The 16,134-nt window shown below is 33.4% G+C and overlaps 1 protein-coding gene across 5 annotated transcripts in view; it reads left to right on the forward strand.

Annotated features, from left to right (window-relative positions):
• CNOT6L (CCR4-NOT transcription complex subunit 6 like) overlaps nt 1-16,134 on the forward strand; it is a 108,993-nt gene that overhangs the window by 67,042 nt on the left and 25,817 nt on the right. For 3 of the 5 annotated variants that reach the window (XM_055297237.2, XM_055297238.2, XM_055297239.2), the window contains exons 6-8: nt 6,765-6,833; nt 10,171-10,328; nt 12,746-12,900. In XM_055297237.2, coding sequence (XP_055153212.1) covers nt 6,765-6,833; nt 10,171-10,328; nt 12,746-12,900 — 382 coding nt within the window. Of the gene's footprint in view, nt 1-6,764; nt 6,834-10,170; nt 10,329-12,721; nt 12,901-16,134 lie in introns of all 5 variants that reach the window. The other 2 variants (XM_063610359.1, XM_063610358.1) reach the window with 1 other exon arrangement.

Below are 16,134 nucleotides of genomic sequence, written 5' to 3' on the forward strand. Positions count from 1 at the left end.
CAGCCATATGTGTGTGCTGTGTGTGTGTCATTTGTAAGGAGTTCTTGTATGTTTTAGATGTAAGCTTTTTTTTTTTGGTAATATGTTGCAAATATATGCTTCCATGCTGTTATTAAATTTTTCATTCTCTTAATTTGTCTTTTGACAAACAGAAAAATTTTAATGTACTCCAGTCCAATTTGTTGATCTTTTCTGTTATGGTACAGCTTTTATCCTTTTTAAGAATTTTTTCATACCACAAGATCATGAGTATATTCTCCTATGTCATTATCTAGAAACCGTTTTTTTTTTTTTTTTACTTCTAATGTTTAGAATTAGATTTTATGACTTTTCCATATGTATTTTATATTGACTCTGAGCCATTTATTGATTAGGTTGTCCTTTCACTATTGTTTTTTAATGTCATCTTTGTCATAAATCAGGTGTCAATGTATGTGTAGGTCTGTTTCTGGATTCTTTATTCTCTTCCATGAGTCTTTATAGCAATATAACAGTGTTTAATTATGGACAGCTTTATAAAAAGTCTTGAGATCCAGTAGAGTAAGTCTTCCCCCTTGACCTATTCGAAAGAATCTTGGCTAGTTCTGGCGTCTGTGTTCTTTTACCTTGTATTTTTATTAAAATTTTTAGAATGCGGTTTTTAAATCTCTCCCCTCTCCAAAATGTAGAGATTTTATTTGGGATTATATTGAATCTATAGATGGCTTTGGAAATAATTGATACGTTTACAACAGTGGATCCTATTCTTTTATTTGTTATGCTTTTTATAATTTCTCTCAATAGTTTTAAGTTTCTATGTAATGGGCTTGCCCATATTGTATTACATTTATTCTAAATACTAACTTCTTAATTCTCTTAAAAATAGTCATTTTAAAGATACATCTTACTAACTTAATGGTTGTTACTGATTAATGGAATACAATTGAGTTTTGTATATTTTTGGTATTCAGTCATCTTCCTAAACACTTACTAAATGCCTTGCTAAAGAACATATTCAACCACTTTGCTAAATAGTTTTTAATGCTAATGCATTTTTTATTTTAATGTATACAATTATGTCATCTGCAAGTAATGAGAGTTGTATTACTCCATTTCTAATCCTTTTAATTTTCTTGCCAACCCGCACTTACTGCACTAGCTATCGAAAAGTGGTGATAATGGTCATCCTTGTCTAATTTCATAATTTCTGATTAAGTATCATATTCACTTCAGTTTTTATATAGATAAACGTCATCAGATGAAGGAAGTTTTTTCTCTTCCTAGTTTGCTAGGCAAGTTTTTTTTTTAAATATGAGTAGATTTTGAATTTTATCAAATGCTTTTGTTAAGATGAGTAGATTATTTTTATCCTTTAATATGGTAATTATATTGATGGTTTTTTTGTATGTTATACCACCTTTGGTATTCCTAGAATAAAGCCAACAAGGTTATGATAAATTGTTATCTTTTTATACCCTAGATTCAGTTTGCTAATATTTTATTTAGGATTTATTTATTTATTTTTATGAGATGGAGTTACGATCTGTCACCCAGGCTAGAGTGCAATGGCGCGATCTCGACTCACTGCAACCTCCACCTCCCAGGTTCAAGCAATTCTCCTGCCTCAGCCTCCTGAGTAGCTGGGATTACAGGCACGCCCCACCACGCCTAGCTAATTTTTATATTTTTAGTAGAAACAGGGTTTCGTCATGTTGGCCAGGCTGGTCTCGAACTCCTGACCTCAAGCAATCGGCCCGCCTTGGCTTCCCAAAATGTTGGGATTACAGGTGTGAGCCAGTGCGCCCAGCCTATATGGGATTTTTTGCAGCTGTGTTTATGAGTGAAATTGGCCAGTACTTCTTTTTCTTCAGTGTCCTTGTCAAGTTGTGATATTAAAGTTATACTGGCTTTGTAAAATTTGTTTAAGTATTTCCTTATTTTCTGTTGTTTGGAAGAATTTATTTAAGGTTGAATTTTTTTTTTCTTTCTGGGTTTTTTTTTTTTTTCTGGTAGGAAGTTTTAAATTACTGATTTAGTTTCTTTAATAATTACAGTACTATTCTGATTTCCATTTCTCTATAAGTTTCTGAAAGTTGTGTTTTCTGGAAATTTGCCCATTTTATCTACATCTTCAAATTTATGGGCCGAAAGTTGTTCAGAATATTTTATGATGTCTTAATATCCATAGGTTGTGTAGTGATGTCTTTTTTCCATTTCAGACATTAATTTATGCAGACAATAAATTATGCAGGCATTTATTAATATTTTCTTTGAAAAGAAGAACCAACTTTTAGCTTCATTGGTCTTCTTTATTGTATGTTTGTTTTCAATATTATTAATTTCTTTATTTCTTCCTTTCTTCTGGTTTCATTTGCTATTCTTTTTCTAGCTTAAAGTGAACATGCCTTAATTTCCAATCTTTCTTTTTTTTTCCTCAAATATATTTATGTATATGTTTATGTAAAAATATTTCTCGAAAGTGGCTTTTAGCTGTATCTCACAATCTCACAAGCTTTAGTTTGTATTATTTTCATTATCATTCAGTTCAGCATATTTTCTAATAGCCCTTATTTCTTCCTTGGCCCGTGAGTCATTTAGAAACTTGTTTCTTTATTTTCAGAGGAGTTCTTCTAGTTTTCTTTGTCATAGGTTCCTAGCTTAATTCCATGGTGGTTAGAGAACATACCTTGATTAATTTAAATGTTAAAAATATCTATTACCTCTGCAGATGATTAATTTTTGTAATTAAGTATGCACTTGAGAAGAATGTCTCTTCTCATTAGATGCAGTATCCTGTATGTTAGTTTGTTTGTTAATTACATTGTTTGAATGTGTTAGATGTACTTAATGATTACTTTGGTTTTATTCATTACCAATAAAGCTACGTCAAAATGGTAGGTTTGTCTTTCTTCTTGTAGTTATTTCAGCTTTTCAATTACATATACTTAGGGTATATTTTCATGTGTTTTATATTCATGGTTCTTCAAACTTTCTATCTTGCTGCACATTTAGTTTACTGATTCCTTGTTCTTTCCTTTTTTGTTCCATTTCTGTTTTTCTTGATATTTAGAGAGTTTCCTTAGCTCACTGCAGCCTCCAACTCCTGGGCTGAAGTGATCGTCCTATCTCAGCCTCCCAAGTAGCTAGGGACTACAGGCTCACATCACCATGTATGGCTAATTTTTAAATATTTTTTAGAGATGGGATCTCACTGTGTTGGCCAGGCTGGTCTTAAACTCCTGGCCTCAAGTGATCTTCCCGTCTCAGCCTTCCAAGGTGCTGGGATTATAGGTGTAAGCCACTGCATCTGGCCCCCTTTTAGCTATTTTTTAAGGGCAGGTCTGCTAGCAATGGAAGTGTTTTCCTTTGTTAATGTCTTTATTTCCCCTTGATTTCTGAAGGATAGTTTTTCTGGATACAGAATTTCCAGTTGACAGTTCTTTTCTTTCAGTCCTTGAAAAATATTATACCACTTCCTTAGGCTTTCATGGTTTCTTAAAAGAAATCTAGTGTCATTTGAGTTGGTGTCCTATAGGTAATATGCTATTTCTGTCTGATGTTTTTAAGGTTCTTTCTTTAGTTTTCAGAAGTTTAGTTACGATCTGCCTTGTCATGGATTTCTTTGGGCTCTTGATATTTGAAGTTTGCTCACCTTCTTAAATTTGTTAGGTGTAAGTCTTTCACATAAATTTTGAAATTTTCACCTGTTCTCTCGTAGAATACTTTTTTAGCTCCACGTCCTTTCTCCTGTCCTTCTGGAACTCTGATACTACGAATCTAGATTTTTTTAAAAAATTATAGTTTCACAGGTTTTTTCAGGCTCTGTTCATTTGTTTCAGTGTTTTTTGTTTTTCAGACTAAGTTCTCCTGATTCATTCTCAAGTTCACTGATTGTTATCGTTTGGCATCTTTATTATTGTGCCTTTCCAATGAGTTTTAAAATTTAAGTTACTGTATTTTTCAGTTGGATAATATCTATTTAATACTTTTAAAATAATAATTTTTCTGTATTTGCTGGATTTTTCTATTCTTTTCAGGGATATTTGTAATTACTTGTTCAAGCAGTTTTATGATGGCTGTTCTAAAATCTGTCAGATAATTTCAACATCTGATTCAGCTCAGTGTTGGTATCTGTTGGTCTTTTAACACTTAAGTTGTGATTTTCCTGGTTCTTGGTATGACCAGTGATTTTTATTTGTACCCTTGACATTTTGGATATTATGTTAGGAGACTTCTGATGCTTTTTAAATCTGTGATTTCAGCAGACAGTTACCCTGTTTAGGTTTAGCATGTAGATTTGGTTGTCTCTTCAGGTTCAGCTGACACCTGCACTGTAGGCAGATCAGGCCTAGTGCTGCCAGTCAGTGTTAGGTGTGGGGAGGAAGGTTGGCTCTCTTGAGCTCTGTCGAAGATTGGGTCACCAATATATTTATTTACTTTATGTGATAGTAGCCCATATAACTCTTTATTTCTTTGTTTTGTCATATCATTGGCCATGTAGTTTCATCTTTAAAAAACCTGATTTTAGGCCAGGTGTGGTGGCTCATGCTTGTAATCCCAGCACTTTGGGAGGCTGAGGCAGGCGGATCACAAGGTCAGGAGATCGAGACCATCCTGGCTAATACGGTGAAACCCCGTCTCTACTGAAAATACAAAAAAAATTAGCTGGGTGTGGTGGCGGGCACCTGTAGTCCCAGCTACTCGGGAGGCTGAGGCAGGAGAATGGCGTGAACCTGGGAGGCAGAGCTTGCAGTGAGCCGAGATCGCGCCACTGCACTCCAGCCTGGGCGACAGAGCGAGACTCCGTCTCAAAAAAAAAAAGATTTTAAATGCATGTCTCACATGAATATATTATCCTTTTGTAAAAAAAACGTTAAAATTACTGTTATGATTAAAATTTCTTTTAATCATTACTTTTAATCACAGTCCCTTCCATGCAGGTAATCATACTTGTGAGTTGGGTATATATCCTTTTACTTTCTGGTAGGCATTTACATACAAAAATTATACCAGCAGAAATTTTATACTATTACTTTTGTGTGGTTTAAACCTTTTTAAATAAAATCTATCACATTTTGTTATTCTATTTTTTCTACTTCTTTTTACTTAACAGTATTCCATGGATATGTTTCCACTTGAACACATATTTATCTTTTTTCTTTTTAAACTATAGCATAGACTTTCTTAAAATGGATATTATTTAGCCATTTACTATTGCTTTCATTAATATAAACAATGGTGTAAGGGATATCTTTTTGAATCCTGCTTAAAGAAGATAGGGCTGATCCCAGGAAATAGAATTTTGCTCAGTCATAGGGATATGGATGTTTTAAATTTTAAAAGATGCCAGTTTGTTCTCAAGATAGCTGTACTAATTTATATTCCTACCAGCTGTACATGCTGTTTATCGCCATCACCAGTCCTGGATGTTATTGGACTTAAAAATTTTGTATGAACTTGGGTAACAAATATGCCGTCTCATCTTTTTAATTTTGCTGGTTGGTAGTGAGATAGAGTATTCGCTCATATTATGTTTTTGGCTCTTTGGATATTGTTGATTGCATTATACTTAAACTGCTACATTGTGAAACACTAGTTAAGATTTAGAAGCACCAAAACGTTGATATTATATTACCTGTTTTATTTTAGAAGTTTCTGGATTTCTGAATTTTTAAGCAAGCCAGCTTAGGTAGATTTTGCTAATTAAGGATCCCAATAGCTAGAAATTTTTTTGCTTACTTTTTCTGTTTCTATATTTTTCATTTTTGAGACACTTGCTGTGACTCTGCCATGGCACTCACATAGCCAGAAGATTGTTTTCTGGGATTCAGTATGTTGAACAAGCTGGATGATTTGTCTGTCATCTTATAACCTTCTTTTCTTTACTGGCAAGATATGGAATATATGAAATAGTGTTCATTCTACTCTGTGAAAAGTATGGCTGCTAAAACAGAGTACCATATAGGTAGACTTTCAGAACACTAAAACTGTTAGTAAAGTGACAGTTTTAAAGATCTAGGCAACTGTGGTCAAAATTTCTGTGGCTAGATAAAGATGGAGTGTTTTTTGTTTTAAAGGAATACATTTCTCAGCCATTACTACCATGGGCAAATCTGCAAACTTGAATCAAGTTATCCTGTAATTTCAAAGATTTTGAAAGGAAAAGAAAAGGGGGTAACTTATCTGGTAGTTAGGTAGCATTTAGTTCCATAGTATTGATAACCATATCTGAGCAATTAATGTTTAACAAGTGCCTTTCTTTTTTCTGCATAATGTAGTTCTATCCTTATCTCTTGTTTTGTGTTGACATTATAAAAGAGTAAAATCAGGAAATGAAGGCCCCACTAGAAAACTCACTAAGTTTAATACATCCATATGTACTTTTTTCTATTTTAAAGATGTTTGACTGTTTTAATTCATCAGGGTTGGAATTTCAGATGGCTTTGATTTCCCACAAGGCTAAGTCAATACAATTTACATATATAATTAGAGACTTAAGATTTTACATAGGGTTTTAAATAGGTACTTTTTATAAATACCATGTAAGTGAAAATGCCATTAATGAATTTCCTAATGTTATTTTCTTGTATTAGTTCTGTGTTCTCTGCATAGCTTTTCTTAAATTTCCTTTGGCTCCTAAATCTTCATTAAATTTCAGCATTAGATTAAGTCAGTTTGCAGGCCGTTACAGCAGAATAGAAAACAGAAATGTTTTTGACATTATAAACACATTTCAGATTTCAGAAACACATGAAATTAACCTATATTTACAAACTTTTTTTCAGTTCATCCAGAGCAGCTTCCTCCGAGGCCATGGATTACATTAAAAGAACGAGACCAAATTCTGCCATCAGGTAAATAGTTTTTCTCATTCTTCCTTTTTTATTTTTCAGAAATACTTAAAATGTTATTTGGGCTTCATGATCTGTAATAAATAAGCCTTCATTCTTACCTCTCATGGGTAGATGCTTTTAAAAATACTGATGGATAGACTTTTAAAAAGTCCACATTAAGATAGACCTGTCAATAGGTGCCTTTATCTTTCACAGCAATGCAGTCCTTGGTTTTAAAATTATTTCTATAATACAGCTTTCCAAATGGCATCTTCACAGAGTATTGGGTGATTTAAGAAAAATGAGAACAATGATTTTTCTTGTGAAAAATTTTAAACTACTGAGAAGTACTTGATCTTTCTTGAGAGGTAGATAACATTTATGGAAGAATAATGTAGACTGAGCATATATTTACTATACTGGCAACAAAGTATAATACCAGCCCAGGGGTGTAGAAATAGTACATGGTATTTGATCAATATAAGGATATAATCTAGCATTTCTAGAACTGAAGTAATGTAGAAAACATAAGCCTTTATCTGTTTGCAGGGACCAATAATGGTTTGACATTCTTCATATTTGATATTTTAGGCTTGGGAATTCTACTTAAAATAAGTTATGAATTACCGTTTTTAGAAATGTCTTTTTTAATCAAGAGTAATAATTTCCATGATATCTAATTTCATTTTAAAATTAAATGAAAATTGTAAGTGTTTGGATATGAAGATTAAACCAGTCACAGAATAGTACTACATTAATAAATTTTGGCTGGGCACTGTGGCTCATGCCTGTAATCCCAGCACATTGGGAGGCCAAGGCGGGCAGATCTGTTGAGGCCAGGAGTTCAAGATTAGCTTGGCCAGCATGGTGAAACCCCATCTCTACTTTTAACACAAAAATTAGCCAGGTTGTGGTAGCGCACTCCTGTAATCCCAGCTACTCAGGAGGCTGAAGCACGACAATTGCTTGAACCTGGGATGCGGAGTTTACATACAGTGAGCCAAGATTTTGCCATTGCACTCCAGCGTAGGAGACAGAGCAAGACCGTGTCTCAAAAAAACACAAGATAATTAATTGTTAAAGGGTAAATCACAATTAGACTTTATATATATTTTGAGCAATATAAAGTCCTTTTGTTTGTGAGTTTTGGGCTTTTTTTAAGTTAAGAGGATTCAGAACAAGTCTTTAAGTATTTGGAAATGTGGGATATGTAGCCTCTTCATGGTTCTATTTGCATTTTAATAACACTACAAAATATTATAATATGCAGTACATTTTTGTGTCTTTCAGAGGTAATAATTTTAAAACCAAACCACTCCAGAGCTGTAATATCAGCTTGTTTTAAGAGGCACTGTGTCAATGTTATGAATAACATTTTTACTATCAGGTTGCATGTTGGTGTTTAAGTGAAAGGAGTACCTAAGGTTTTCTACAAAACTTAAAGCTAGATAGATTTATTTTATACTTGGCCTTTCCTGTTGTATAATTAATTATTCCCTTCTGATGTTAAAAACACCATTTTCTAATTCTTCGTAGTAATCCCTTTTGAATATGAGTGAACACAGTCTTGAAGAAAAGATTTTCTAATATTGCACAGCTACATTTCCATTAAGAAAAGAAACAATAGAAACAAATTTTCATTAATTGCTGAATTCTCAAAGTAATCTGTTCTTGGGTTTTCTTTATTGAAAAACTAGTGTGGACTTTTCTTGTGAGGTATGGTGCTTCTCTGAGTAGGATCTGAGTGCTGAAAAAAAGTTACTGTTAAAAATGCATTTTAGTTCTGATGCATAGAGGGATGTGTATAATTATAATACTTCATGGTGGCTAAGGGTGATTTATTGCTTAAAAAAATGATAAACTATATGGAAATCAAGCCTAGATAATGAAAAAGGTCCCAGATAGAAACAGAGTATAAGAGATGAGTGGTAATAACACTTAGGTAGTTTTCACTTCTGTTTAAAAATTGCTGGTTCATTCTCAGGCACTGGCAGGGATATAAAGAGTTTTGGCTATATTATAAAAATTGAGATCTCTGATCTTTTTAATGAAATCTCATTTTACAAAGTCTTAGGAAAAAACTGAATGAAGCAAATGGCAATCTGCCTCTTTCGCCTTACTTCCAAATGGCATTTCAAATCCTGAGAAGCATAGTAAGGTAAATTCAGGGTGCTTACTTCACAGCGTAGTGGCTTGGAAATGATGCTGGGTCATTTCCAAGATAAATATTCAGAAAATACAAGTCAACTCAAATTGAAATTTAGCTCCCAGTGTACAAAATGGTCACCAGTCAGACCCCCAGGGGACTGAACTGAGTTTCTCTTAATACCTTTTCCATCATCTGAAACAGAACCAACTTGAATCAAGTGTCACTTCACTTTGAATTCCTCACGTCTTATTTAAATAAGTGATTCTCAACCATGTCTGTTCATTATAATCACCTGGGATGCTGGGATGCTTTTTAAAAATACGAATAGCTAGACTCTTAATATTCTGACTTAATTAGTCTGGAGTCAGACCCTTACTTCAGCATTTTTCTTTATAAGGTCTACAAAGTGATTCTACTATGCAGCCAAGATGGAGAATTACTGATAAAAATTAGGGCTTTTCAGACTTTAACATGCAAGTGCATATGAATCACCTGGGGGTTTTGTTAAATCGTACATCCTGTCCAAAAGAGGTGTTTATGGGGCCACAGATTCTGCATTTCTAAATTCCCAGGTGATTGATTACTGATGCTGCTGGTCTTCACAGCACACTTTTGAGTAGCAAGGATGCAAACCATCTTCTACTATTAGTTTGCTCACAGTCTTTTTATAGTTAAAGGACATTTTAAAATGAGCATTTTACTTCAGAAATGAACATTTGATTGACAAAAACGATTCTCTTACAACTAAATTTTGTTAGTCCATACTCTTCTGCTTCAAAGTAATGATAGCAGTAGGAGGCAAAAAAAAAATACTTAGATATTTTGTTAATAAGAAGTAATGAGATTAGAGCTCTTTAATTAAAATGCAACTACAGTTTACTTTTGTTCCACTCATTTAAAGAAGCTTTTCTCAAAGTTATAAGCAAAAAATTAGCAGATTTAAAATTTAAATTTTTTATTAAAATAAATTTCCTTAAAACTCTCAAATATGAACTGTTAGTCTAATTCTAGACTTAGTAAAATAAATTTTGTATGATGGACTCCAATGATGTTTTAGTAGATTAGCAATCTTAATCTTGCCTAGGCATTTTACAATGATGATATGTGGCGTATGTGTGTGTGCTTGTGCAGGTGTACACATGATATTGCTTTAGAAAAAGTTGCCTAATTTTCTCCCGTTTGTCTGTTGTTTTTTCTCCCACTTCTTAGCATCATTCACGGTTATGTGTTACAATGTGTTATGTGATAAATACGCTACCCGGCAGCTATATGGCTATTGCCCATCCTGGGCATTAAACTGGGAATACAGGAAAAAGGGAATTATGGAAGAAATTGTTAACTGTGACGCAGATATCATTAGTCTTCAGGTAACACCATAGAAATTAAACTGTCTTTAACTTAAAAGGTGAACTTAAACATAAGAAAAGATCTGACCACTGGGAGAGATCCTGTGTTTAGAGCCAAAGCTCAAAAAGAATTGTTTTCTCTCCTTCTCTTAAAAAAATGGATAATTTAAATAAGCATTTAAGACATTTCCATAGTGAAACTATTTTGCTGACTGAATACAACCACCTACTTATATTTATTTACTATTTTCTTAAGTGGAAATAATCTTACCCATTATTCATGTTAATATTCACCTCATGATCATTGGTATTGCTGAAAGAGAAAACCACAGAAGATTGCTAGTCTTTTAGGAATATAAATTTACCTTGTATTGGAGTCTGTTTAAAAAAAAAAAGCTTGCCCACAGTTATTCCTTAAACAGACATATTTTAATATATTGTACTATAAATCATGCATATTTGCCTTACCTTACTTTATAAACCATCTCTGAAATTTAGATTCTTCTGTTTTATAGCACTTTATTAATTGAACTTTACTGAAGAAGCAGCATCTTTTCATGAAATGTGTTTTGTTGCTTCAAAATTTAGCTAATGATTAGCCAAAAAGACGTTTGAGTAGGTTTTAGTAACCTTTTTCTTAGCAACTTTCAAAACATGTTAAGTGCTTAAAGGTTTAAAAAGTTTTAATTGACAAATAATTGTATATGTTTATGGAGTACACTGTGATGTTTTGATACATATATTTTTTTAAATGATCAAATGAGGCTAATTAACATATTCATCAACTCAAAAACTTACTATTTCTTAAAGGTGTTTAAAAATGTTATGTGTTACAGGCCGGGCATGGTGGCTCACGCCTATAGTCCCAGTACTCTGGGAGGCCGAGGCGGGTGGATCCCTTGGGGTCAGGAGTTTGAGACCAGCCTGGCGAAACCCCATATCTACTAAAAATGCAAAAATTAGCCAGGCGAGGTGGCGTGCACCTGTCATCCCAACTACTTGGGAGGCTGAGGCATGAGAATCGCTTGAACCCGGGAAGCAGAGGTTGCAGTGATCAGTGATTGCACCACTGCACTGCAGCCTGGATGGCAGAGTGAGATTCTGTCTCAAAAAAAAAAAAAAAAAAAAAAAAAAAAAAAAAAGTTGTGTGTTACAATTTCACACATTCTTTTCATCATAGCCTGAGAGGAAAAATTATTAAAAAAATTTTTATGTAACAGAGTAGCTTGATAATGTATTTTTATGTTGCTTGGGAAAAAAGTAAAAATCTTTTAAAATTAAAATAAAGTTTCTTCTAAATACTGAGACTAACAGAGAATTGGGGAGAGGAGGAGGCAAACGAAATCAGGCTATTGTAGTTTCTTGTCTACTTCTTGGTTTAGTGTTTGTGGTGATAACAGCCTCACACCTTCCTAAATATAGCAGTTTGAAGGATAAAACATAATTTAAGAAAGTTGTCTTATTATAAAAGCAATGCTATAATACTATACTGTATTAAAAAGAGATCATTCTAGAGAAGTTGAAAATTTTGAAAAAATATAAAGCATGATGGAGGGAAATACCTAATTTCATGTCATAAGATAGTTGTGTTAAAACTTCTGGAGTATTTTTCTTCTACACATTAAATAAACAAAATATACTTACAGATACATTTTGTTTCTTATTTATTGTACTTAATGGATTTTCCATGTTACCAAAATTCTTCAAAACTCATTAATTATATGAACGTATATTGATTTAGCTTTTCCCATACCATTGGACACATTTAGTTGTTTATGGGTTTTTGCTGTCATAAACTCATGCTGTTAGAAACATCTGCATACATAAATTATCTTCATATTTATTTCATTTCGAAAGACCTGTTAAAATATTTTATGAGTCAAAGAATAAAATAGACTAATAATTATCAAATTAATAGAGGCCATTGGATGATTGCGATTTAGGTACTTAAAAATTTCTTAAAGTAGAATTTTTTGTGGATATATTTTATGTTTCTCACTCTTGGGTATCATTTCTTTCCACCATAGTTCAGAAGGATATGCAGTTTTTTAAATTACCTTTTTATATATAAAACATACTATTCCCTATCACAGAATCTATCATATACCCAACTTGCTTGTTTAGTTGCCAGTCTTGAGGAAGTAAAGTATAATGGAATGAACTATAAGTTGGGAATCAAGAGACCTTGGGATGTAGTCCTACTCCTGTTACTATCTGTGTGAGCATGAGAAAATCATGCCACCTTTCTGGTTCTTTCATGTTTAAAAAGCTGCCATTGTCAAGTAGCAGCTGCTAGCGATCAGGTAAGATAGTAAGATAATATTTGCTATGTGAATTATTTTTACTAAGTTACATCTTACTCATAATGCTGAACATCTTTATATCTTAATCAGCATTTTCCCTCTGTCATGTAGATGATAACTTTTCTTTCATCTCAGGAAGTGGAAACAGAGCAATACTTCACTCTCTTTCTGCCAGCATTGAAGGAGCGTGGATATGATGGATTTTTTTCTCCAAAGTCACGTGCCAAAATCATGTCTGAGCAGGAGAGAAAGCATGTAGATGGTTGTGCAATATTCTTCAAAACAGAAAAGTAAGTTAAGGAAACAAAGCACAGTGGTGTACTTTTATTTATTTAAATTCTTACACTTTAAAATTGTCTTTGGTTTGGCCCTATAAAATCAACAGAAAGCTAGAAAACAAGTATTATGCAACTTAAAACTGTTGTTAATGTTTCATTTCTCAGGCTGTGTACTTGAAATAAGGATATTTATTGTATTATTCCTTATGCTTTTATTACCAAATAACACTAAACATTTTAAGAGATACAGACTCGAATGGTCTCATATTTCAGAACATATTTTCATGAAGTAAAATATTAGTTTTTGTGTAAAAAAAGAAAGTGATACCTTTTAAGGTTAGCCATAAGTGATCTGGGTTTCTTTTCTGTGATTTTTTTTTTAATAACTGATTTTTGAGAATCATTCATTTTAAAATCATTTATTCACTAAATGTATACTGAGCATTTGCTTTGTGATAAGTCTTGTGCTAGACACAACAGACACAAAGATAGTCAAGACATAGTTCCTAATCTCACTGAAAGCTCAAATCCAGTAGGAAAAACTAGGCATATAAGACAATTACAATATCATATGGTGTAATATAAGATAGAGATCTGCTTGGGTAGATAAGAGAGGCAGGCACAGAGCATATGGAGGTAGAGAGTTAAAAGGGTTGACTGAGACAGGGCAATGGAAAATGAAACATGACATCTGATAGAGGTTGAATCCCATGGTTAATAGTTTGGATTTGATACATTAGGGAATCATCTTACAGGATAAGCATATACATGCTTACAGTTATTTTCCAGTATTTTCCCATTTTACATCTATTTTATCAAAGCGAACCTGTTTTTATTGATCCAGGCATATTACCAGCATGACGTGCTATTTTAAGTAAACAAATTCAGTGAATTTGAAAGATATTTGGTCCACTTCCCATTTATACTATGCCTACTTTCCTATCTTTTCCATGAATTTGTAGTAGAGATATTCTTATTTTGGTTGATAATTAGTACAAAGCCTTGTAGTATTTGAGGTCAGAATATACTAAATTCTTCTAATGGTTTGGTAATTTTTTATGCATTTTAGAATAATTCTGTTAAAACTACATATCTCTTAACTACAGGAATATGTTCTGAGAAATGCGTCATTAGGTGATTTTGTTGTTGTGGGAACATCATGGAGTGCACTTACACAAACCTAGATGGTACAGCCTACTATATACCTAGGCTATAAGGTATAGCCTATTGTTCCCAGGCTAGAAACTTGTACAGCATGTTACTGTAGTAAACAGACAATTGTAACACAATGGCATTTGAGTCTAAACGTATCTAGACGTAAAAAAGGTAATGTGCTGTGATGTTAAGACAGCTACAGCATCACTGGGTAATAGGAATTTTTCAGCTCCATTGTAGTCTTGTGGGACTACCATCGGCATGTAGTCCCTTGTTGACTGAAATCTTGCTATCTGGTATATGACCGTACTTCCAGAGTGTTTACCATCTGTCAGCCTTTTCGAATTGTGTATATTAATTGTCTTGTTCAAATTTTAAAGCAACCATTACAGGCAGCTATACAGCTATTTCCTTGTTTTTAAAGATGAGGAAACCAAGGTACAGACAAGTTCAATAACTTGCTCAAGTTACACGGTAGTCTGATTTCATAGTCCATGCTTTTAACTACTGTAATAAACTGAATCTTCAGGCTTCTTGTTCGAGCTTTTGATATCACTAATAGCTCTTATAAGATTACCTCATTTAGAAAAATTGCTCTGAATTTGACATTTGCTTTTGTTTTTAGACAGGGTCTCAGAGTCTTACTCTGTCACCCAGGCTAGAGTGCAGTGGCGATCATGGCTCACTGCAGCCTTAACCTCCCCAGGCTCAGGTGATTCTGTCACCTCAGCACCCTGAGTAGCTGAGACTACACGTGCATGCCACCATACCTGATTAATTTTTGTATTTTTTGTAGAGATGGGGTCTTGCTGTGTTGCTGTAGACTGGTCTTGAACTCCTGGGCCCAAGCAATCCACTCACCTCAGCCTCCCACAGTGCTGGGATTACAGGCATAAGCCACCGTGCCTGACGATATTTGTTACCTATGTTCATACACAAATCCCCTTGAAACACCATAGCTTAAAAAAAAATGCACCAGTAAACTTGAGACATCTAACATCAGGCTATTTTTCTATTTGCTATAGTTTCTTTCAAGATAATATGGAAGATTTTTATTATTACTCTCACAGTTTTGAGAGGAAAAATCTAAAATTCCTTAACAATTTACTAGAAGTAGTTAAGGCTTTGAAATAACAATTAGAACTGTTATCTGGGTATTTGCAAATTGATTCTTGAATTATTAAAAATGCTGTGAACTAGTTAAGTAATGAGCACATAGGAAGTACTTAGATACATCACCTGTTTTTCTTTTCTTCCTCAACTCTTTTTTCCTGAATAGTAACATGGATCTGGCAACAGATTAAGACTGAGTGTGATACATGAGTATATTGTACCTCTTTTCAACTTCTTTCCTGGAATGACAGGACTGTAACCTCCTATAGGTAGAGCAAAACCACCTTTCGTCCCAGTATCGGATATTTATCCGTGTCTTAGCTGACTATTCAGTGCCAACTATTTGGAATTTAAAGTATTCTACCCTGCCTTTATTCTTTCTTCAGATTGGAAATATAACATAGGGCAAAAAAAAGACTGTGAGTTTTGAAGCCAGGTGCTTCTTCTATTTATTTAGCTATATAATATTGAAAGACTTACCATTTCTGGACCTGTTTCTTCATTTGTATATTCTTATCTTGTTAGATCATTTTTGTAGAGGTTACAGAACTAACAAAGATAATTGTGGAAGAGTAGTCGACACTGTACTTACTCTCAGTCTCTTTCTTCTGTAGTCAGAGTATCTGATCATTCCTCATCTTCATTGATGACTGTTTAATCATACAAGAAAAACTGCTACAGAATACACAATGATAAATGGAAACTACCATAATTACCATTTATAGCAAAATACTATAATAAAAATCTCTAATCCATCATGAAGAAAGGATAGAGTATTGTTTAGTAAAGGTTAGGACACAAGTTAACAATATTCAGATAATTAGAATATAATACACTATTCTTTAAATCATATTATTCTAGTTTAGTTTTGGGGGATTCAGAACCTACTTCAGGATTTGGCAGCACCTGTTTGGTCATCATTATGAACATCATTTTTTGGGAGTTAGATGCATAGAGATACTAGAAAATAGAACTTTG

Source organism: Symphalangus syndactylus, chromosome 10, assembly GCF_028878055.3.
Source record: "Symphalangus syndactylus isolate Jambi chromosome 10, NHGRI_mSymSyn1-v2.1_pri, whole genome shotgun sequence".
In the NCBI taxonomy this organism is placed as follows: domain Eukaryota; kingdom Metazoa; phylum Chordata; class Mammalia; order Primates; family Hylobatidae; genus Symphalangus; species Symphalangus syndactylus.